The sequence below is a fragment of the Pteropus vampyrus genome, unplaced genomic scaffold, assembly GCF_000151845.1.
Source record: "Pteropus vampyrus isolate Shadow unplaced genomic scaffold, Pvam_2.0 Scaffold23, whole genome shotgun sequence".
Lineage (NCBI taxonomy): Eukaryota > Metazoa > Chordata > Mammalia > Chiroptera > Pteropodidae > Pteropus > Pteropus vampyrus.
In genome coordinates, this window is record NW_011888804.1 from 3,228,860 (window position 1) to 3,250,868 (window position 22,009).

At 38.7% G+C, this 22,009-nt stretch overlaps 1 protein-coding gene across 1 annotated transcript in view; it reads right to left on the reverse strand.

The window, feature by feature from the left end:
* Positions 1-22,009, reverse strand: part of HECTD4 (HECT domain E3 ubiquitin protein ligase 4) — a 169,583-nt gene that overhangs the window by 80,170 nt on the left and 67,404 nt on the right. Inside the window, exons 8-18 of the mRNA XM_011356054.2 lie at positions 21,064-21,256; positions 17,947-18,105; positions 14,983-15,096; positions 14,189-14,329; positions 7,529-7,761; positions 7,004-7,149; positions 5,587-5,657; positions 4,880-4,985; positions 4,165-4,285; positions 3,346-3,474; positions 1,266-1,390 (exon numbers count right to left, since the gene is read on the reverse strand). Coding sequence (XP_011354356.1) covers positions 1,266-1,390; positions 3,346-3,474; positions 4,165-4,285; positions 4,880-4,985; positions 5,587-5,657; positions 7,004-7,149; positions 7,529-7,761; positions 14,189-14,329; positions 14,983-15,096; positions 17,947-18,105; positions 21,064-21,256 — 1,538 coding nt within the window. The remainder of the gene's footprint in view (positions 1-1,265; positions 1,391-3,345; positions 3,475-4,164; positions 4,286-4,879; positions 4,986-5,586; positions 5,658-7,003; positions 7,150-7,528; positions 7,762-14,188; positions 14,330-14,982; positions 15,097-17,946; positions 18,106-21,063; positions 21,257-22,009) is intronic.

Consider the following 22,009-nt stretch of genomic DNA (forward strand, 5'->3'; position numbering starts at 1 on the left):
TCATAGCACCTTCGAAGCGTTTTATAAATGGGTTCTGAAACGCGAATGGCTACTCTAGGTAGTTGCCACCTACAAAGTTCCCTTGGTTCTGGGCTGCAGGTGGTGGCACTGCACTGCGTCTCCGACGACAAGAAAATGAACGGCTACAGCACTGACCTTCCTACCCACAGCAGTGACACCCACTTCTGGCCTAGAGAAACCGGCTCACACGCGGTAGAAAGGCACAGATTTTAAATCTGTCTTTAAAATCACTTTCTTCCCTCCCCCTCGAGTCTTGTTGAGATCTAATTGACATATAACATTGTATAAATTTAAGGTGAACAACATAATGATGTGATGTATCTATATATTGTGACTTGCGTACCTGAAATCACATTCTTAATAGCCTCCAATCTTCTGGTAGAAGAGCTGAAGTATGTGACCCGCCCAAAGAAAGATGCGAGTGGGGTAAATTCTCTAAGACTACCGAGGATGTTGGGGTTGGAACCAGAAACAGAAGTCCCATCTCCCAGGCTCTCAGACTGTACCTCCCCAGGGCAGATCTGCGCCACGCACCAGCAGCGGACCCTACGTGTCTTCACAAGCCCCAATGCGACGCCTGTCTGGATTATATTCTCAGCTCCATCCCGCCCACCTACTCTCTGGGAGTGGCCAAAGAAACAGGGTTATGGAGACAGGGTCAGTGGAGGAAAAGTTACACTGCAGAACTGCTCTAGATCAGCATCTCTAACATTAAAATCATCAACGTGTACAGTATGTAAATCGATTCTAACAGCAAATCACAGCAGGGAGTTTGATGGGGAAAATTGAGAAAGCTTTATTACTGGGAATGCGACGTTTACTCTCTACATAGGGCGCTCCTGTATCTGGAGAAGTAAAATTACAGTAAAATCTTGAGATACCACGTAAGTGTCACTAAGTCACTTCCATCTTCCTAATGTACTTCTCATGAGGGAACTAAGAGCACACGGTCCTGAGCTAGATAACGGATAAAAGGCCACTTTGGGAGTAATGATGGTAGATGGTGCTGTCCCTCACAACCTTGCTACCCTTAGATCGTGGCTGTCAGCCCAACTGTAGCTAAAAGCACCACTAAAGAGTTGATTGCACTGGGCTTTGAAACTCTTGCCGTTTCAACCTGTTCTCACGAAAATCCCTCTATAGCACGTGAACACTGGATGTCCCGTTCTAAAAGATTTTGCTTTCATAAGCAAATTCTTCTTTCTGAAGGGCAGCAGGTCACAGTCCACAATCCATTTCCTCACCTCTGCTCACGGTCAGCTATGTCACTATTTATGAGGGCAGTTGTGACCTGCTGTAGCATTTCCAACACTTCATCACATCCAGTCAGGATCTGGGTGGCGAGAGCCAAAATACTGACCTTTAGCTCCTAGGTAGAAAATATCATAATGTTATTTTTAAGCTTTGTGATAAATATACACTCACAATGACAACATGAAATGATGTATTTTATGATGCATTTCCAAATTAAATAATGAGGTGGCCAGAATAAGCCCAAAGCAGTAAGTTCCGCTAGGATGGCAAGTAGCAATTTGATTTGGGAGGCTAAGGTGGGGAGTGCTGATAGAAATACGCAGTATTTCACGGGGAGCACACCCGGTCCCCAGGAGAAAAGGCATTTCTCCCATCCCCTCCAGCACAAGAGAGCTCCCGGTGGCCAGCCCAGAAACTGTCCAGGTGGAAGAGTGCCTTGGGTGGTATGAGGATAGCTAAAGAGAAAAACAGAACAGTAAAAGGCGCATGTAGAGGCGGTGAATAAAATGAGACAAAAACACAACATTCTGAAACAGTACAAGTGACCTTTTTACTTAATGTTTTAAACCATTACACTTGAAAACAGGCAAGTTAAAAAATTCAGTTAAAGTAGCAGGCAGTTACAGGCTATTAAACATTAAAAATAACTATTAGAGAGCTCATGGGAATACAAATACTAAATAATGTGTTAAGAAACACTAGTTAAGATCACAGAAATGTTTAGTTTACAATTATTTTCTATGAAAAAAAGTACAACCAAATTACCCCTTTGGGTGAAATCTGTGTTTTTTATTTTTCCCAGAAATACTAGACAATCCAGCCTAGTCTCCCTTTACCAAGAGTATTTCTTTCCATGGGTTAGTAAAGAATTTATAAAATGTAGCCTTTCAAATAGAAAACATTGGTTTTCATTGTTGGAATTTTCTGGGTTCTTCTTTGGGGGAGAGGAAATAGTACTAAGATATTTTTATCATTAAGAGAAAAGGAATTCTGAACTGACCAGCCAGGATAAATCATGGTTTGAGTCATACTGATCATATGAGCCATCATCCACTGACTGCACATCCAGTGGCAGCACAGTGCCAGGTATTCTACATGCCTCGTCTCTCATCCTCACAGCAACCTTATAATGGAGATGTTACTGTCCCTTTTTACTGATTAGGAAACTAAGGCAAGAGAAGGTAATAAATAGCATCAGCAATTTAAATGTTTAATTCACGCATTTTTGCCTATTTAAAAACTGATTAGATAATGAGATAAACTCATAAATATGAACTAGCAGGTGTATGATTGATTATATGCATAAAGGAGTTAAGAAAAAGGCAAACTGTAATGGCTTTTATCTTTTAACTACAGCTTCCTTGGTTAATTTTTCAGTGTGTTTAGTCAACATTTTAGGGGAGAATTAAGCTTTTATTGATTTCTCTAATTCTCCCACACAGATGAAATTCTGAAGAACAATGCAAACAATAGCCTCGAGCATCTGTCAACATTATAACAACCACTGCTATAAAAAAATCTTTGGATTGCTATAAATTGCCATGTGGGAACAAACTGAGTTTACACAGAAGCTAACTTAAAAATAATTACAGAAAATGAAATGAATTACAGGTTCAGAAATTATTCAGTATAAAGGCTGTGAGAAAATTATCGCCTTTTTAAAAGTTATTTGAATCAAGAGAATATAATAAACCAGCCAAAGTGCCAAAATTGTTTAAAATGTTATGCTCCTGGGTTTATTTATATAAGGATATATAAATAAAATTTCAGGTGCGTATGAGATCACTTGTAAGTGCCGTATTTTATAGTTCTTAAAAAAAAGATGAAAATAAACAAAGGCACAAAAGATCGACAGGAGCACATGGATGACACATTATGAGAGTGTCACAAATATGGTAACCACTGTGCAATGACATAAAAATCTATGGAATGAGTGGCCTAATATTATCTCTCACAAAAATATAAGCCACATGGTGAAATCTGACATCATAATACACAGAAATTTAGCCCATTAAGCTGTGCTTTACACACTGGGTAGAGAGCATCGTTAGAATAAAGCTTGGTGTTTACCTGTACCTTCAATGTCTCTCCCTGCAAGGAGTTGTCACTGTCATCATTCTCATCAGGTTTAATCAAAATAGTGTTACTGAGAAGGTGGTTCTGAACTGCCATCAGATAGCGCAGGCAGGAGGATGCAGCCTTTAATACAAATAAGTGCATTTAAATGATCTAGATCCTACTGAAAGAAGGAATCATGTAATCCTCATGTTTTTAAAAGATTGACAAGGGAAGCAAAAGAGAAAGTACAGAAAACAGACCAAGTTAGTTTCTCAGGTGACTTATTTCCATTTGGATTTTGATACATAATTTGACACATTTATCATAACTTTCTGCCTTCTGCTACATAATTCTCACTAATCACTCAGATACTTACTTGAATTTTTGCCTCTTAAAAATTCTTCTTCCCCACCCTCCTTCCCCTCACACGTATCTCCATTAGAGAAAGCTCTACTGAAACCCTTAAAAGTATCTTTTGGTTCTTATCAGTCTCTGTAAAACACTGGTGGTTTAGAAAACAATGCGAAATTTAAAATTAATAGGGGAAGTAACCCCCACTATTTTAAGCAAAACTAAAACATCCAAATTCAGTCAAATAATTTATTGCAACAAGACATTTAAGCAGGAGGAGTCATCTTTGGAGAAAGTATTTCAAGTGGATTTGTCTAGTTCAATATTTCCAGGACAAGCACTGTTATCCATGGACCTTCATCAATTTAGTCTATCCTCGTAAAGTATGTGTGTAAGTATGTGTACACACACCTCGACACAGTAAAATGAAACAGGAACACGGGGTACAATTTTGCTTTCATTAAACACATTTTTACTTACAGGCACAGTTGAAAGGAGTTTTTGAAAATCATCTTTAGAGACAGTTTGGCACTTGGTGATTAAGATACAGGATTCTCGTACCACAATCTTCAGAATGTAGTGTAGAAGTTCATCATTTAGTCTTTAATTGCAGGAAAAATATAACAATAAGATATTGATGGTTTAGTAATAAATGGAGAAATTCTACATAATTGGTACAAAATGACAAATAGAAGATACAAAATTAATTGGTTCTGTAAGCCAATCATCTTACTCAGTAATGATGCTAACGACCAGGTGTATCATCTAAATCAAACTTAAACAAAATGGTATGTAAGCACCCAGTCCAAATATTTTATAAACAGCAAAGAAACCAATACCTTCCTCCCCTCGCCAGCTCTAACTACACCCTTACCCCGTCCCTCTCTCACTGACCATCAATTTAGATGACACTCTCTGCCAAGACTTCTTGAATATGCTCCATCTGTTATTTCTGCTAAGTACCCTTTCTCCAAGCCCATGTTACTTTACTGATAAAACTGAAATGTACTACTGTCATTTCTTAGGGCAACTGTGGGATTTATTATCTTTCAATTGATCCACGGTTTAGACTTAACATACTGTTTATATTAGATATTATAGGAGACTAAAGTTGATCAAACACATTTAAATGTAAATTGATTCCTGAGAAAAACACAAAGAAAAAGCTAGCAGTGACTAAGATAACCGGTGTCACCTGTAATGATCATCGTCTTCGCTGCCAAATCGGTTGTTTTGAAGCTGTTCAGCTAAGTTGGTTAGGATCACATCTCGCAGCTGGGAGAGGCCACTGTTTCTCTCTCCTAACACAGAACAAAGTGCCATAAATTACCCTGGTAATTACACTTAGAAAACTGATGCTATTAAAAACGGTTTTTAGACAAGCAGACTGTCGACAATCTAAGGGCTCCAGGCATCTGTACTTGTACAAGTAACAGCAGAAAGAACGACATCACGACCAACCTGACTTTTTCTCAAACCAGTGGATCCTGATTCAATATAGTTACCCCCTCAATGTATCATAAAGTGTGGTTACTAACTCCTCAAATTAATGTTGCTTATAAATGCACAGTGCCTTTGACATGTGATTTTTGTTATTGTTGTTTAGTCTAACTTCAAAAGTTGCATTTTAATATGGCCTAGAAATCCCCCAGAAGTCATCTTTAATGTTCATTAAACATCTACAGTCAGGACATTAGCTAGGTGGTGGGGATAGAGGTTTATAAAGCTTGATGATATATAAAACATGGTTTCTGCTTTTAATCTGGTTGAAGTGTTGGCATATATGCAGATACATTTTAAAAATTAAGGCTGACTAACACATATGAAGTAAAAATATCTATCTTAATATCCAGTCGTTACCTTAGGGACAAAAAAGGATGGTAGCTAAAGGGTAATTCTCACCTTCTGTTAAGACGAGCTTAAGTAAGTTATTGATTTCAGTTTCACCTGGATACAAGATATTCAAACCAGAGCTGAAATGACAGAAAAGTCAAAAAACTTTGAAACAAATGTTCTAGAAAATACAGACTATTTACATTTTTATTTTTATTAAAGATGCCATTTTGGTTACACAAAACTCTGAAGTAAGTTTCATCACTAAAAAAAGCAGTGGAAGCTGAATTCGCTGTCGTGATAGTGCCGTCACCTCCCTGAGGAACGGTCCCTCTCTTCTTCTCCTATCTGTGAATTACCAAAATGATAACTGAGGCCAGATGCAGAACTGGTTAAAGAGAACAGAGCTATTAAAAAAATGGAGTAGAGCTAGGTAGATATGCAGATCGTGCCCTAATTAAATCATTTGAGAAAGGGACTTTCGAATTCTCAGCTTTTCCAAAAGGGCAGAAAGAACAGAATTGCAAACAGTGCCAGAATTCTTTCTTTTCTATGAGGTTTAATGTACGACAAAATGCACATATTTAAAGTGTACAATTTGATAAAGCTTTTCTGATAAATTTTGACATACGTACACACCCATGAAAACATCACCGTAGTCAAGATGGTGAACATACTTGTCACCCACAAGTATCCCCATGGCAGTAGTTTTAATTTTTGCCTTAATGCTCTCAACAAAAAGAGACCCAAAGCATAATCTATTAAGGAAAAAAAAAATTGCCCTCCCTCAATGCTCACCCCTCTCACATGGTGCTTCCAGACAGAACACTCAGTTCTCTCTTGGTCACTAAATTATATCTGGTCACATTAAGGCTACTTTCCTGGATAAAAGTTCACTGCCCTCAAAAAAATATATACCGATAGATTAAATGACAATAAAAATAGCCCATAAATTCTTCTGTCTTACCTAACAAGGTTTGAAGCAGACTTTTAAAAGCTACGTTGTCAAGTACTTACTTTGCTTCAGGCCTGATTAAAATCTCACAAATCTATGACCTGGGTACTATTTTTAAGCTCATTTATAGCTGAGGAGATGGAAGACTCAGATCAAGGTCGCGGCCATTAAGTGGCAGAGCAAAGACTAGAACACAGGTCTTTGATGCCAAAGCCTGCTTCTGAATCCCCTTGCCACACCCTCCCCCAAATGAGATACATATCTGCTTGCAGACCATCAAAATAGCCATTTAAAGGTTTTTTTCCTTTTGTTTTTTTTGAGATCCAAAAGGTGAGATGAGGAACATAGGTACATGGATGCCTTGGGTGCTCTGGGCGTTAGGCCACAAAACTTTGTCCAGTTAAGTTATCTTCTACGTGTGAGGCCCTGACCAAGATAGGAGGACATTTGTGCTACCGGCCTGAGGGGGAGACCACAAGGCAGTGCAGAAGCACTTGGCAGCCAGCACTAAGGAAATTATTTGCTGATTACCTGATGGCAAGGCAGACTTCCTTCTGAATTTCAGGGCAAATTTGATCTTTTGGTGCCATCAACAACTGCCAAAGAAGCAATCCTGACCGTCGAATGATGTCTCGATTCCTTTCAGTTTGTGGGCTGAAGAAAAATTTAAACACCACCTACAGAAACATAAGGGATATGTCTAAAAATGCTAATTCTCCTGGGGATAAAATTATCCCTGTGAAGAAAGTACATGGTAGATATTCTTATGAATAGATACCCAGGTGGATTTTTAACCACAGTCTCTTCTATTGTGTAATGGTATAATTATAGTAAATATTTTACATATATTAATTGCAATGAGCTACATATAACAATACTCCATTAACTGCCAAGCAATGAATATGATGATAATTCTAATTATGGGATTAGAATGTTGTAAGACGAAAAACAGGAATGTTATTAAATTTTTCTTCTGGTAGAAATTAGCTGGCTGAAGCCGAGGTTTGCATTTTTTTTCTCTCTATTACCTTATTTATCCCCAAACAGTGCATTTACCTGAAAAACAACGAGAATGCAGCGTATAATACAGGTATCTCCGTTAACCATGGCCTTCTCCATAATGTCACAAATACTGCTAAGATGGTGTGCTTCGATCGGATGCTGCTTGCCCAAGACACTTGTGATTGGAAGGTTTGGGTTGGTAGCAAGAAGATTGAGTTGGTGTATGCACATCGCACCAACGTGGTGCAATAATTGGTTTATAACCTCATTCGTGGTTATAGCCTCTTCTAGAAAATGAAAAGGAAATTCAGTAAGGAAAGACATCGCCATGGGCAGTCCCCAAGGAACAGTCTTCTGACTTAACAAAAGATGCGCACATACTGGGAGAGAATATCTTGGCTCCAATCTCTTCCACTACTGCTGGAGACCCTTCTCCCCGCCAGAGTGCTGGAGTGAAAACACTTGGGAATTTCCATTTTTTTAGAGTGTAAGTAGCTACCGCCATGGAGCCTTTCCTCTATGCTTGAAAACAGGCTACACACTTTACGTACATCGTCTTATGCCATCATTATAAACAGACTATCTTAGCCCTGTTTTGTAGAAGGGCAAATCAAGAGTTAGGTTAAGTAACTCGCCCCAGGTCACGCAGATACTATGTGGTAGAACTGGATTTGAATTCAGGCTATCTGAGTTGAGAGCCCGCGCTCGTAATCATTCTGGTAAAATCTCTCCACCTCCAACCCCCTTCCCTGATCCAGAAATATCTCCTCCCACGACACCTCATTTAGTCACCACCAGCCTAAATAGCCATCAGTTCAACCTTGTGAGGGTTGACAAGCATCCTCTTACATAATAATAAAAACCTCATGGATGGTTACAGGTATTTAGGGAATGGAGGTGAAAATAATCTAAATAGGCAAAGTACAAAAATAAATAAATAAAAAGGCTGCCTTTTTTTTTTGTTTCCTTTAAAACAGCTGAAATGAACTGCCTAAAAGGAACAGGAAAGTAGGTAATCTTGAAGAGGCAGGCCCAGGTAGGGGAACCCTACAGCTGCAAAAAAATTGTAGGCCCTGGGAACTACGAGAAAAGGACTCAAGGCAATCAAAGGGAAGGTAAAAATAAACTTTTCGACCGCCTGTTAACCTGAGGCCAGGCTGGGTCCCATCCTCTTCTGTGCCCCTTGAGTTCCTGATCTTATAACAACAGAATTTGGGTTAGTATTCACGTTTACCAGACTTTTTGAAAGCTAGCTTTGGGACCGACCCAAATAAATGAGGTCTCTGATTTTTACTGAGTTAGATGGGAAGCCAGTGGCGGGGTCTGAGTAGAGCAGTGACAGGTCTGACTACCTAAGACTGTAAAAGCCGCTGGCACTTATGTGGAGGGGAGCGTGGAGGGGAGCCTGGAGGGGAGTGACTGTGGAGAAGTCAGAAGGCCAGTGAGGAGGCCACTCGCTAATTCGGGTGAAGATAACGGCCCAGACTAGAGTTGCAGCAGCAGAGCTAGTGGAAAGTGGCTGGGTTTGGGATACATTTTGAAGGTAAGAGCTGACAAGATTTGCCGATATCCATTTGAGTGTGGGGTGTGAGAACGGGAGTGACAGATGGCCCTGGTTTTTGTGGTCTGGGCATATGAGAGAACAGTGATCCATACACTGGAGCTCAGCAGGTATAGATTTGGGGTTGGGCGGGGGAGATGGAGTTTCTGACATGTTCAGTTGAGGATGCCTATTCGATATCCAAGTGGAAGCAAACACGTGGTCTGGAGTCCAGACAAGAGGCTTAGAGATAGTAATTAGGGAGTTACTAATATACAGTTGACTTTTCTCCTTTTTGCTGTTTTTTTTTTTTATAGCTTTATCAAGATATAACTTACATAGCATAAAATTCACCTATTCTAAGTGCACACTTCAATGATTTTCAGTAAATTGACACAAATACCAAAATCGGGAATCAGAGAAATTACTACTGACCTATAAAAATTAAACTATCAAGAAATATTACGAGCAACTTTGTGGAAACAATTAAAAAACTTAGATGAAATGCACTTATTTCTAGAAAGACACACGAATTACCAAAACTAACTCTAGAAGAAATAAAAATCTGAATAGATAATTGCATAGCCTCAAAATGTCACCTCTCTCTAAATATTCATTATTGTGGTGATTAACATATGTCCACAAATTCTCTGATGCTTTTCCTTCCAGGAGGTGGAGCTTAAGTCATCTTTCCATGAGTGTGGGCTTAATGACTGGTTTCTAATACACAGAGTATAGGAAGGGAAAAGTGATAACTTTGCAGTGAAAAAAGCTGACATTTAAACCAAGTGATCAATTTTGACATCACTAGTAATAAGTTATGTTGATACCATGTACCCTGTGACATGAGAAGAGCACTTCACCTCTGCAGTATTCTTCCCCCAAATCTGAAACTTCATTTAAAATGAGAAAACATTAGATGAACCCAAACTGAGGGACATTCTACAAAATACCTGACCAGAAGTCTTCAAAAGCATCTGTTCCTGTTATGCAGGTAGGGTAACTCTACCCATCCACGTGCTACCATCTCGAATCTACTGTCTAATGACTTTTTTTTAGACATTAAACTTACTAAATCCAGAATTTAGTAAGACAACCAAAAACAACCAAAACAATCGCTTGTTTTTTAAAAATAACTTATTTGTTGAAGTTCTCTATTTGTTTAATCATAGCCATCATACTTTCCTTCAATCTTTTAAGTGTGGTTTCCTTTAGTTCTTTGAACCTATTTAGAAAGGCTGCTTTAAAGTCGTCATCTTTAAGTCCTACATCTGAGTTTTGCCTGCAGCGTGTAGCTGATTTCTCTGATCTCTTTTCTAAAATTCTTGCTTCTATTTTCAGTTTTACTTTCATTTGTTTATTTTTATTATTCTTGTTTTTATTTTCAAGCCTGGCTTCCTTGGGGTCACCTGATCTGAGTCAAAGATTGGGCTCAAACACCTAGAGCCAGTAAAACTTCCACCCTGGATGGATCTGTGTTTTGGAGGGAGCAGATCAAAGTTCAGGCAGTTTTTTCTCTGCCCCGGTCTGCGCTTTCTGCCAGGCCCTCTTCACGTCTCTGCAGGCTCAGGTTCAGCCAGGCCTATGTGAACGGCTCGGGCCCTTTCCAGCTTCTCCTATGCAGATGTGTGGGGAGCGTACCAAGGTTCTCTGGAGCTTTGTCACTAAGCAGATCTCACCAGCAAATTTCCGGCTAGTCTGCTGGTTTGCCACTTGCCCAAACCAGGACACAGCCTCAGGCTAGCAAAGCCACCGGTATTGTCTGTTCGCCACTAAGGCTACCTACTAAACCTGCTGCTGGGCACGAGTTCTGTTCCAGGCTATGCTCCGAATCAAGTCAGATCCCTCTGGCAGCAGAGCTGCTGGTTTACGCTATCTGCCCACCCCGGTGGGGTATCTGCACTGACCAAGCTTGAGGTGGGGGATCGGAGCACCCCCAGCTAAAACCACCACAGACTTCTGCTGTTCTAACCCAAAGTTCAGTGTTTTTTTTTTTTTTATAAATATCCACTTCTAAGTTTGGTGTATGCCTTTGGTCAAGAACAGGAAAGTAGGTAATCTTGAAGAGGCAGGCCCAGGTAGGGGAACCCTACAGCTGCAAAAAAATTGTAGGCCCTGGGAACTACGAGAAAAGGACTCAAGGCAATCAAAGGGAAGGTAAAAATAAACTTTTCGACCGCCTGTTAACCTGAGGCCAGGCTGGGTCCCATCCTCTTCTGTGCCCCTGAGTTCCTGATCTTATAACAACAGAATTTGGGTTAGTATTCACGTTTACCAGACTTTTTGAAAGCTAGCTTTGGGACCGACCCAAATAAATGAGGTCTCTGATTTTTACTGAGTTAGATGGGAAGCCAGTGGCGGGGTCTGAGTAGAGCAGTGACAGGTCTGACTACCTAAGACTGTAAAAGCCGCTGGCACTTATGTGGAGGGGAGCGTGGAGGGGAGCCTGGAGGGGAGTGACTGTGGAGAAGTCAGAAGGCCAGTGAGGAGGCCACTCGCTAATTCGGGTGAAGATAACGGCCCAGACTAGAGTTGCAGCAGCAGAGCTAGTGGAAAGTGGCTGGGTTTGGGATACATTTTGAAGGTAAGAGCTGACAAGATTTGCCGATATCCATTTGAGGGTGGGGTGTGAGAACGGGAGTGACAGATGGCCCTGGTTTTTGTGGTCTGGGCATATGAGAGAACAGTGATCCATACACTGGAGCTCAGCAGGTATAGATTTGGGGTTGGGCGGGGGAGATGGAGTTTCTGACATGTTCAGTTGAGGATGCCTATTCGATATCCAAGTGGAAGCAAACACGTGGTCTGGAGTCCAGACAAGAGGCTTAGAGATAGTAATTAGGGAGTTACTAATATACAGTTGACTTTTCTCCTTTTTGCTGTTTTTTTTTTTTATAGCTTTATCAAGATATAACTTACATAGCATAAAATTCACCTATTCTAAGTGCACACTTCAATGATTTTCAGTAAATTGACACAAATACCAAAATCGGGAATCAGAGAAATTACTACTGACCTATAAAAATTAAACTATCAAGAAATATTACGAGCAACTTTGTGGAAACAATTAAAAAACTTAGATGAAATGCACTTATTTCTAGAAAGACACACGAATTACCAAAACTAACTCTAGAAGAAATAAAAATCTGAATAGATAATTGCATAGCCTCAAAATGTCACCTCTCTCTAAATATTCATTATTGTGGTGATTAACATATGTCCACAAATTCTCTGATGCTTTTCCTTCCAGGAGGTGGAGCTTAAGTCATCTTTCCATGAGTGTGGGCTTAATGACTGGTTTCTAATACACAGAGTATAGGAAGGGAAAAGTGATAACTTTGCAGTGAAAAAAGCTGACATTTAAACCAAGTGATCAATTTTGACATCACTAGTAATAAGTTATGTTGATACCATGTACCCTGTGACATGAGAAGAGCACTTCACCTCTGCAGTATTCTTCCCCCAAATCTGAAACTTCATTTAAAATGAGAAAACATTAGATGAACCCAAACTGAGGGACATTCTACAAAATACCTGACCAGAAGTCTTCAAAAGCATCTGTTCCTGTTATGCAGGTAGGGTAACTCTACCCATCCACGTGCTACCATCTCGAATCTACTGTCTAATGACTTTTTTTTAGACATTAAACTTACTAAATCCAGAATTTAGTAAGACAACCAAAAACAACCAAAACAATCGCTTGTTTTTTAAAAATAACTTATTTGTTGAAGTTCTCTATTTGTTTAATCATAGCCATCATACTTTCCTTCAATCTTTTAAGTGTGGTTTCCTTTAGTTCTTTGAACCTATTTAGAAAGGCTGCTTTAAAGTCGTCATCTTTAAGTCCTACATCTGAGTTTTGCCTGCAGCGTGTAGCTGATTTCTCTGATCTCTTTTCTAAAATTCTTGCTTCTATTTTCAGTTTTACTTTCATTTGTTTATTTTTATTATTCTTGTTTTTATTTTCAAGCCTGGCTTCCTTGGGGTCACCTGATCTGAGTCAAAGATTGGGCTCAAACACCTAGAGCCAGTAAAACTTCCACCCTGGATGGATCTGTGTTTTGGAGGGAGCAGATCAAAGTTCAGGCAGTTTTTTCTCTGCCCCGGTCTGCGCTTTCTGCCAGGCCCTCTTCACGTCTCTGCAGGCTCAGGTTCAGCCAGGCCTATGTGAACGGCTCGGGCCCTTTCCAGCTTCTCCTATGCAGATGTGTGGGGAGCGTACCAAGGTTCTCTGGAGCTTTGTCACTAAGCAGATCTCACCAGCAAATTTCCGGCTAGTCTGCTGGTTTGCCACTTGCCCAAACCAGGACACAGCCTCAGGCTAGCAAAGCCACCGGTATTGTCTGTTCGCCACTAAGGCTACCTACTAAACCTGCTGCTGGGCACGAGTTCTGTTCCAGGCTCTGCTCCGAATCAAGTCAGATCCCTCTGGCAGCAGAGCTGCTGGTTTACGCTATCTGCCCACCCCGGTGGGGTATCTGCACTGACCAAGCTTGAGGTGGGGGATCGGAGCACCCCCAGCTAAAACCACCACAGACTTCTGCTGTTCTAACCCAAAGTTCAGTGTTTTTTTTTTTTTTTTTTTATAAATATCCACTTCTAAGTTTGGTGTATGCCTTTGGTCAATTTCCAGGGCCTAGAACTAGTTGTTTTTGATAATTGTGTGGGTTTTATCATTGCTCAATGGGGAGAGGCCTTGCTGAGTGACTCAGTCCCCCATACCACTATAGTTGCCTTTGATGTCGCGAGATTATAAGTTAATGTTAATATTAAGAATCTTAATCTTAATATTAATAAATATAAAGGTCCTTTATAGCTAATTCTAATCTAATTATAACTTTGGTCATAAATAAGTTATCAATGTAAAACATTGTAGCAGCATATACTCCTATGCCAAGTACAAATAAAGAATCGATTTTTGCACCAAAGTTCCGATAATTGCAGAAGGCACATAATTTTCCTGTAAAAAAAAGTCTATGGATCACCTCAAAAGCTATGTTTATCTACACACTTCTTTACTTAATCACAAACCAATCAGATAACAAAGATTTTAGGTGTCTAAGTTCAAACAGGGGAGGCTGTGGACACATTTTGTTGCTCTGACCACGTTCCCACTTACTCGTGCTGCTGTATGAGGGGAACCCTCTTCCTGCAGGACTACGAGGGCGCCTCACCTTTGGGCTCAGTGATGACGTGGCTGACTCCAAGTCTCTGACAGACGTAATGGAAGGCCTGGTTCCCGGGATTGCACCACTGATCGATATAGTCATTCGAGCAGGTCCACAGCATGTTGTTCACTGTGTCATAACAGGCACCTGCGAGAAGAGCGTACTTTATTCAACTGTCACGTCATCTGCTGACAACCCTACTCCCACATATTTACTCGGCAAAGCATTAGGTTGGGGTGCAGCAAGAAGGCAGGATTCAATTTCTACTATGCTTAACTCCTGTGTGAGAATGGAATCCATGTCATGGAATTCGTGTCAGTTCTTAGTAACTGACTTATATGTGACCTTTTAAATACAAAAAAGATTTAAGTGGCTCACATGAAAACCCAGGTACAATAGGACTAATCAACATAGTACACAATAAAAGCCTTAGTAACTTAGTAACTGAGCTATGAGCTTCCTAGGAGCCATGGCAAAGAGAAAATACATTATATAATGCCCATTTTCTAACAAGAAGTATAGCAATTCCTCATGGGAAATAAACCTTTTAATGGCATGACTTTTAATAAAAATTTGTTATAGGCATCATCATCACACAACCTAAAGAATGGTATCTTCAATGGCAATTTAAACAGAGGAATTTCACACATGGCAATGTCTTATATTAAACCTCAAAATTAAAAAGTAGTATAAAAATATTTTTAAGGAAACTAGAACGCCACAGGAAACTGGCAAGATTTTTTGAGACAAACTGCTAAAACTTTGAATTTTCCAAGGCAATGTGGGCATTTATTTCTTACCCAATCCTGGTACAAGAGCGCCACGCCCCAGTGAGCTTCCAGCAGCATCTATGAGGTCAGCACGGCTCGTGAACTGTCCATCCGAAATATTATACACCAAGCTAGAGGCTAGGACTTCGGAAACAAACATTAAGCTGTTTAATAAGCCTTAAAATGACGGTCAGTAACTTTTCAAAGTTTAAACTTTAGGCTCTTAACAAGACTTCATAAAAATCACACTTTTTGTCTATTGGTGATGACAATGAGGTGACAGAATACACACATAAGATCATACAAAGAAAACTCACCAAATATCTTCCTAAATAGTCAACCATATTTTTGAAAGTGTTTTTTTTTAAATGGCAACGTTTGCATAAAGATTTTTTTCAATACAGAGTATCGAAAGGGTTATTGTGAGAGGGGTTACGGTCATTAACATCACAAGGTAACGAAGCGTGTACGAAGCACTTTACACACAGTTGGTGTTGAACGAAAGTTAGGGGACACTCAAACACAGCTCAGGTACCGTCCTTCCAAGCAGCAGCTCTGAAACCTGGAGACGCCGCGGCCTTTTTCCTTAGCACAGCTAGTGCAGTGATGACAAGCCTAGGCTCTAAGTGTCGGGGTTTGAATTCCAGCCCTACCATTTCTGTATGATGCTAGGAAATTTACTGAACCTCTCCATTTCCTCATGTGTAAAGTGGAGATAATAAAAGTGCTTACCTTACACAGTTATTGTGGAGACTGAGTTAAAATATGTCCAGGATCTACACCAGCACATGTATGCTAAGCTGCTATTCCTTCCTTCCCCACTTGCAAACATAAAATTCAAGCACTGTGTCACTCGAGCTTCTTTGTTTTTCCTATTCCCATCACCCCAGTAATCTAGATCCTCATCACACCTGACTTGAGCTATAATCTAAACTATACTCTTTGTTTCTATTTTCTACAGTTCCGTCCTGCACGCCAACGAAACGATCTTCCCCGAAGTTCTCTGTCATTGTGTTTACCATGCATGTGCTTTCCCCCCCGACTCGGCCACTTAACATGAATAATACCCGTTCTTCATGACTTCAACTCATGAAGGCTCCCCCTTCTGCCCTACTCCACAATGACCCTTTATTTCTTGGATTCTGCAGCACTTACATCTTTTCCCCAGAGTTCAGTGATACAGGATCATACATCATTTACTAGTTATTTCTCACACCTGCATCATTTCTCCCAACCAGACGATGAGCCGCTCAAAGGCAAGCATCACTTCATGCGCCTGCTGAGCAGCCCCCACATGGCCAACGTGGAGCAGGACACAGAAGGAATTTAAGCATTTATTGATTTGTTGGCCTAAAATAGAATCACTGTGTAAGCTATATCCTCATGAAGAAAAAAAAATAGCACTGTGAAGGCCTGCTTTAATCAAATGGGGCCAATTTCAATTGAGTGAAAAAGCCATGCCAAGGAGACTAAAAAAGAGCTTAATAAGACTAATGGTCAATAAAAAGACAAATAACCCAATTTAAAAATGGACAAAGAATTTGAATAGGTATTTCTCCAAAGAAGATATACAAATGGCCAAAAAGCAGAAGAAAATATGTTCAACATCATTAGTTATTAGAAAAACATAAATCAAAACCACAAGGGGATACCACTTCATACCCACTAGGATGGCTATAATAATAATAATAATAAACAAACAAACAAACAGAAAACAACAGATGCCGGTGAGGATTCAATATTATATGTTCCTGATGAGAATGGAAAATGGTGCATCCAACTGTGGAAAAATTTGGCAGTCCCTCCAACGCGCCAACATACACTTACCACATGACCCAGAAGTTAAAAAAAAAAAAAAAAAGCCAGTCACAAAAGCACATATATTGTATAATTCCATATATATGAAAAATACAGAATAGGTAAATCCAGGTAGATTAGTGGATGTCAGAGACTAGAATGACAGGGAAAAAGAGAAGTGCCTGCTGATGGGTATGGAGCTTCTCTATCCAGAGTTACGGAAATATTCTAGAATTAGATAGTGGTGGTAGTCGCGCAATTCCGTGAATATACTAAAAACCCCTGAACTGTATACTTTAAAAGAGTGAATTTCCTGGTATGGAAATTATATCTCAATAAAGCTATTTTTTGTTTTAAAACAAGAATAATAGCTAATTTACATCATTAACCCAAGAGCTCAAGGGGACATCCTGGTCACATGAACTGTTAGAAAAAAATAAACTGTTGAAAAAGGTCCAACCAACTTGACTCTATAGTTTAAGTTGTTATGAATAGCTAAGTCCCTAACGCATGCAACTACCCAAAATGGCCTAAAGGTTAAGTTGATATTAGATAATTTTTTTTAACTGTTGAGTTCAAATTTAGACTTTAAGTTCGAGTAAGAAATGCTTTTTAAAAATCTAAATGTGAAATATAATCCTTTAATGGAATTCCTATGGGCAAATTTTAAGAGGACAGAATATGAAATATTGGAAAATGAAAACAAGTAAACTGATTTTAAAACATTCTATGTGCCTAAATTTCAAAGAAAAACACACACACACACACAAAAAGCTAATATACATAAAACATTTCATCTTTTTTAAGAAATACTCTAACATACTTTATTTCATATGATCACCAAAAAATAGTGTGAGATACTATTATCCTTTTATTTTTTACAAGTGAGAAAACTGAGACTCAGAGGGGTTAAATGATGTCCCTAAGGTAAGAAAGCTAGAAAATGGCAATGTAAAAGAAACATTTTTGATTCTGTATTTTCTCTCATTTAACTATTTGTCCACTCTGGATGATGAACACACAATGCAATATACATACATATGACATATTATTGAACTGTACACTTGAAACCTATATAATTTTATTAACCAATGTCACTCCAATAAATTTAATTTTAAGAAATCATTAATAGAAAAAGCCTTAAATTTCAAAGTGGGAGACGAACTGGGAAAAGTGCCACAAATAAAATTCGCTTACTTTTTAAAGATGACAAACCACTTGTTCCACCAAAAAGAGAGCGGGTGGCTGAACTGCCTGATCCCCCTGGAGGTGGGACCAGCATCACCAAGTACGTGCCACAGGTGTATATGGGCGTCTTCCGAAGCATTTTTAGAGGTAGCCCACAGCTAGTATTTGCTGATAAAAAAAATGAAAATGGTGAGTAGAAATATTTGACACAGATTAATTTGATTACAAAAACAGATCAGAATGAGGGAGCCTCAAATTCAAACAAGGTTATATCCAGATTTGGAAAACAGCAAGAAGCAATAAATTAAGAAAATAATGATCTTCTGGTTCCATACTCTGGCCTCAAGCCTCCTGTTACGTGAACTGAACATTCTTCAAAGCTGTTCCCAATAGTCAATATGCCTCCTGTCTCTAAAAGTTCTTTCAAAAGAATGAACCCTCATATGGACTAAAATCTCAAAATAAAAGAATCCTACCGTTTGCATTTCCCCCAGGAAACTAATCCAATAGGGATCTTTTCATTTTTATATAGAACAAGTTCTTAACAGGTTTGTGGTATTAAAATCATTACGAACAACTTTGAACATAAAAGCAGCCAGAAATTTCAACCTAGAACTAGTTAATAAAAGCTTTCACAGAATAACTTTATACCTGCATGATTTATGATAACCCATTTTTATTTGTTTGTTTGTTTGTTTTTAGGGTCGGCGACAAACTATCATTAAGAAAATGATTAATGTTTCTAATCAAGAAGTATAAAATGTATTTTAATCTCCCTTAATCACTGGCAGATCTAAAAACTCAGAGAGAATTTAAGGATTTTCTTTATTAGTCTAGTAAGAATTGATGATGGCAACAGAGAGTCAATTAGAATGCTTTACCTAGGAAGCTGTCAGGGTATAAAATATAACTGCCTAGATAGATATAAAATCGTCTTTAGATGGTTTAGATTAGAAAAATGCATTTAATTTGTCTAATATTTGTCTTGAATGCAAAAAAAAGCTCCATTTTTTTAAAACTCCAAGCCCCTGACAAGTATATCCTTCATTCAGGACATAAATTCAGGAGCATGAGTTTTCATAGGTAAGAAACTCAAAGAGAGCAATGATTGGAAAATTAGCAACTTTGTGAGCATAACATTTTCACCAAGGTGGTTTTAAAAGACTTACTCTTATTAACATGGTAATATGTATTAGTTTATACTGGAATAAAAAATTCTAGACTCTTTGACAATGTTGAATTGTCAGCCTGTAACTTAGCCTATAACTGGTGAATTTTTTACATAGCACCATCATGTCAAATGAATGCATATATTCTCTATACAAGAGTACAATGAAATCACACGTTTAGAATATGGATTGCCATTCTCACAGAATTCTGATTATAGCCTTGCCTTCTGAGTTTTCTTTTTTATTTAGCTCATATTTTCTTATCCAACAAACATTCCATTAGTATTTATATTGTTCAGGGTAGGATTCAATTTTCTCTCAAGGGACAAACCCAGGTGAAGACTTCAACTTGTCAGGAAAATGTTTATTTAAGTAAAAGAACTGTCTTCTACAAAGTAGTTACTATAATGCAAATTATACACATACCCAAGTTATAACAACTATTAATAATTCCTCCACTTCAATCTGATACAATTTTATTGGAAATAAAATATTATCTCTAAATTCTATATAAACTGATAGTCTCAATAAATTAATCACAAATATTTTCTCTTCCTAACAGTTTAATACATAAAAGAATTAAGTCATAAAACTGCATTAAATTCATTAAACATTAATTTACATACATTTTTCTACATATGGCATCTTTTTCTAGCTATACTTTTACGACAGTTGATGATCTGTTATAAATTCACACGGGCGGTATATAATCTGTAAACTCTTCAAGAAAAATGGTTCTTAACCTTTTTTGGGCCATAGATGACCTTGAAAATCTGATGAAAACTATGATGGATACATAAAGATGTTATTTAAAAGAGGGGAGAGGGGACATGTTGATGAACATAAACTCTGTAAGGATAAAAACTAATAAATACAGGTGGCAGGGTGGGGGCAAAATATAGAACACACTGAGGTGTGAGTAAGATTTCTCTGCATCTACCTTTTTATGTTGTTTTCACTTTCAAGCTTTTTAAATGTCCTATCTGTTTTAAACTATTAAAGTACAAACACTAAATGATAAATTCTAGAAAAAGCAATCTCTGCTGTGGAAGTTTTGCCTCTTATTTGCTTGGTCAAGATTGTATTTAGTGAAGGTGATGATAAATATGAGCTTTTTATATTTATGAAGCATATGCTAAACATGAAACCGATTAATTTATACAAACAATAATGAGAAGCTATTTAAGTGAAAGATAATGCTGTTTTGAATAATTATAGATTCATGCTAATTCACGTCCATAGCCAAAACCATGTATTAGCTTGGAATTTGAAAATGGACAATGACTGGAAGGAGAAAAAGGTGAATTACGTAAAGCAAAGTGCTTTTATGGCACACTGTAAGCGTTCAAAAAAAGTACTGCCTGAATTCCATAGGCAGCTCTCACTAATTATAAGCTGAACACATTAAGCCATAAAAAGACATGGAGGAATTTAAATACCTATTGCTAAGTGAAAGAAGCCAATCTGAAAAGGCTACATGGTATATGACTCCAACTATATGACATTCTGGAAAAGACAAAACTATGAAGACAAAAAAAATCAGTGGTGGCCGAGGGTTGGGGGTGGAGAGGGTGAACAGGTAGAGCATGAAGGATTTTTAGGGCAGTGAAACAATTCTGTATGAACCACAATGATAAATACATGTATTCATACATTTATCCAAACCCATAGAATGTACAACACCAACGTGAAACCCAAGGTAAACTGGGGACTTTGAGTGATGATGATGTGTCCGTGTAGGTTCATCAGCTGTAGCAAGCGTACCATCTGGTGCGGGATGCTGACAAAGAGGGAGCCTCCGCATGTGTGGGCAGGGGGTACATGGGACATCTCTGTACCTTCCTCCCGATTTGGCTGTGAACCTAAAACTGCTCTAAAAAATAAAGTCTTATACAATACATGCGTAGCTGAATGGAGATACAGAAGGTTAACAGGTGGTAAGCGCGGGGCAGCGTACCTGCTTGGTCCTCCTTCAGTGTGTTGGAGATGGTGGAGCCAGTCAGGGCGGCCAGCGTTGCAGACGGGGAAGCTCTGTAGCGGGAAAGTCTGCTCAGAAGCATCTCGTTAATGCTTTTCGCCGACTCGCCCTCTTTTCTCATCAGAATTGTGCGTTCCTGAAGTGGACTGGCTATGTATACACCATTTTCGACCTAATATTGAAAGAAAAAAGAGGTCCTTAAATGATATCTGTTTCCGTTTAGTTAGCAAATTTCTGCTTGAGAATTGCATTAGCGTGATCTGGTTGCTGAAAATCACTTCCAAAAACTGCAGTTGAGTAGAGAGAACCTCGAAATTTACGTGCTCTACAGAAGCTACTGAGGACAAAAGAAAGGCTAAGTCTGAGAGCTTTCATTTTTCATAACAGCTCAGGTTCTAAAATTAATGAGCCAAGTTTAATAAATTCTATGAAAGCTTGTTGATTAAAATTCCTTATATTGAATTCCACAGGCAGCTCTCACTAATTACAAGCTTCTGACAGGTAACAAGTATGATGAGAGGAAAACAAATCAGTTTTTGATTTACTGTTAATATTAAGTACAACTATGAAGATAATGTCTTCTTGAAATATAATTAGTGGCTAAAATCCAAACTCTGTATTAACAGCAGTTAACATTAGTCTCAGCTGCTTGGGTACTGGCAGAGCAATCCTAGAGAAAGGCAGACTCTGTCTGCTAAAAATACATGCCAACGTCAACTGGATCCTTGGCAGTTCCTCATAAATCACTTGATTATTCCCCAGCAAAATCCCTGGAGTGGTGATTCCAAAATTCCTTTACCCATTTTGAGCTTGACTTGAAGCAGACCACCTGGCTTTCTTTAGTGCTAAAAAGATCCAGACCACTTACTCTAAGCTGCTTGCACTCTTCTCTCTTTCAACTCAAGAATCTTTGTTTCCAGCCTCA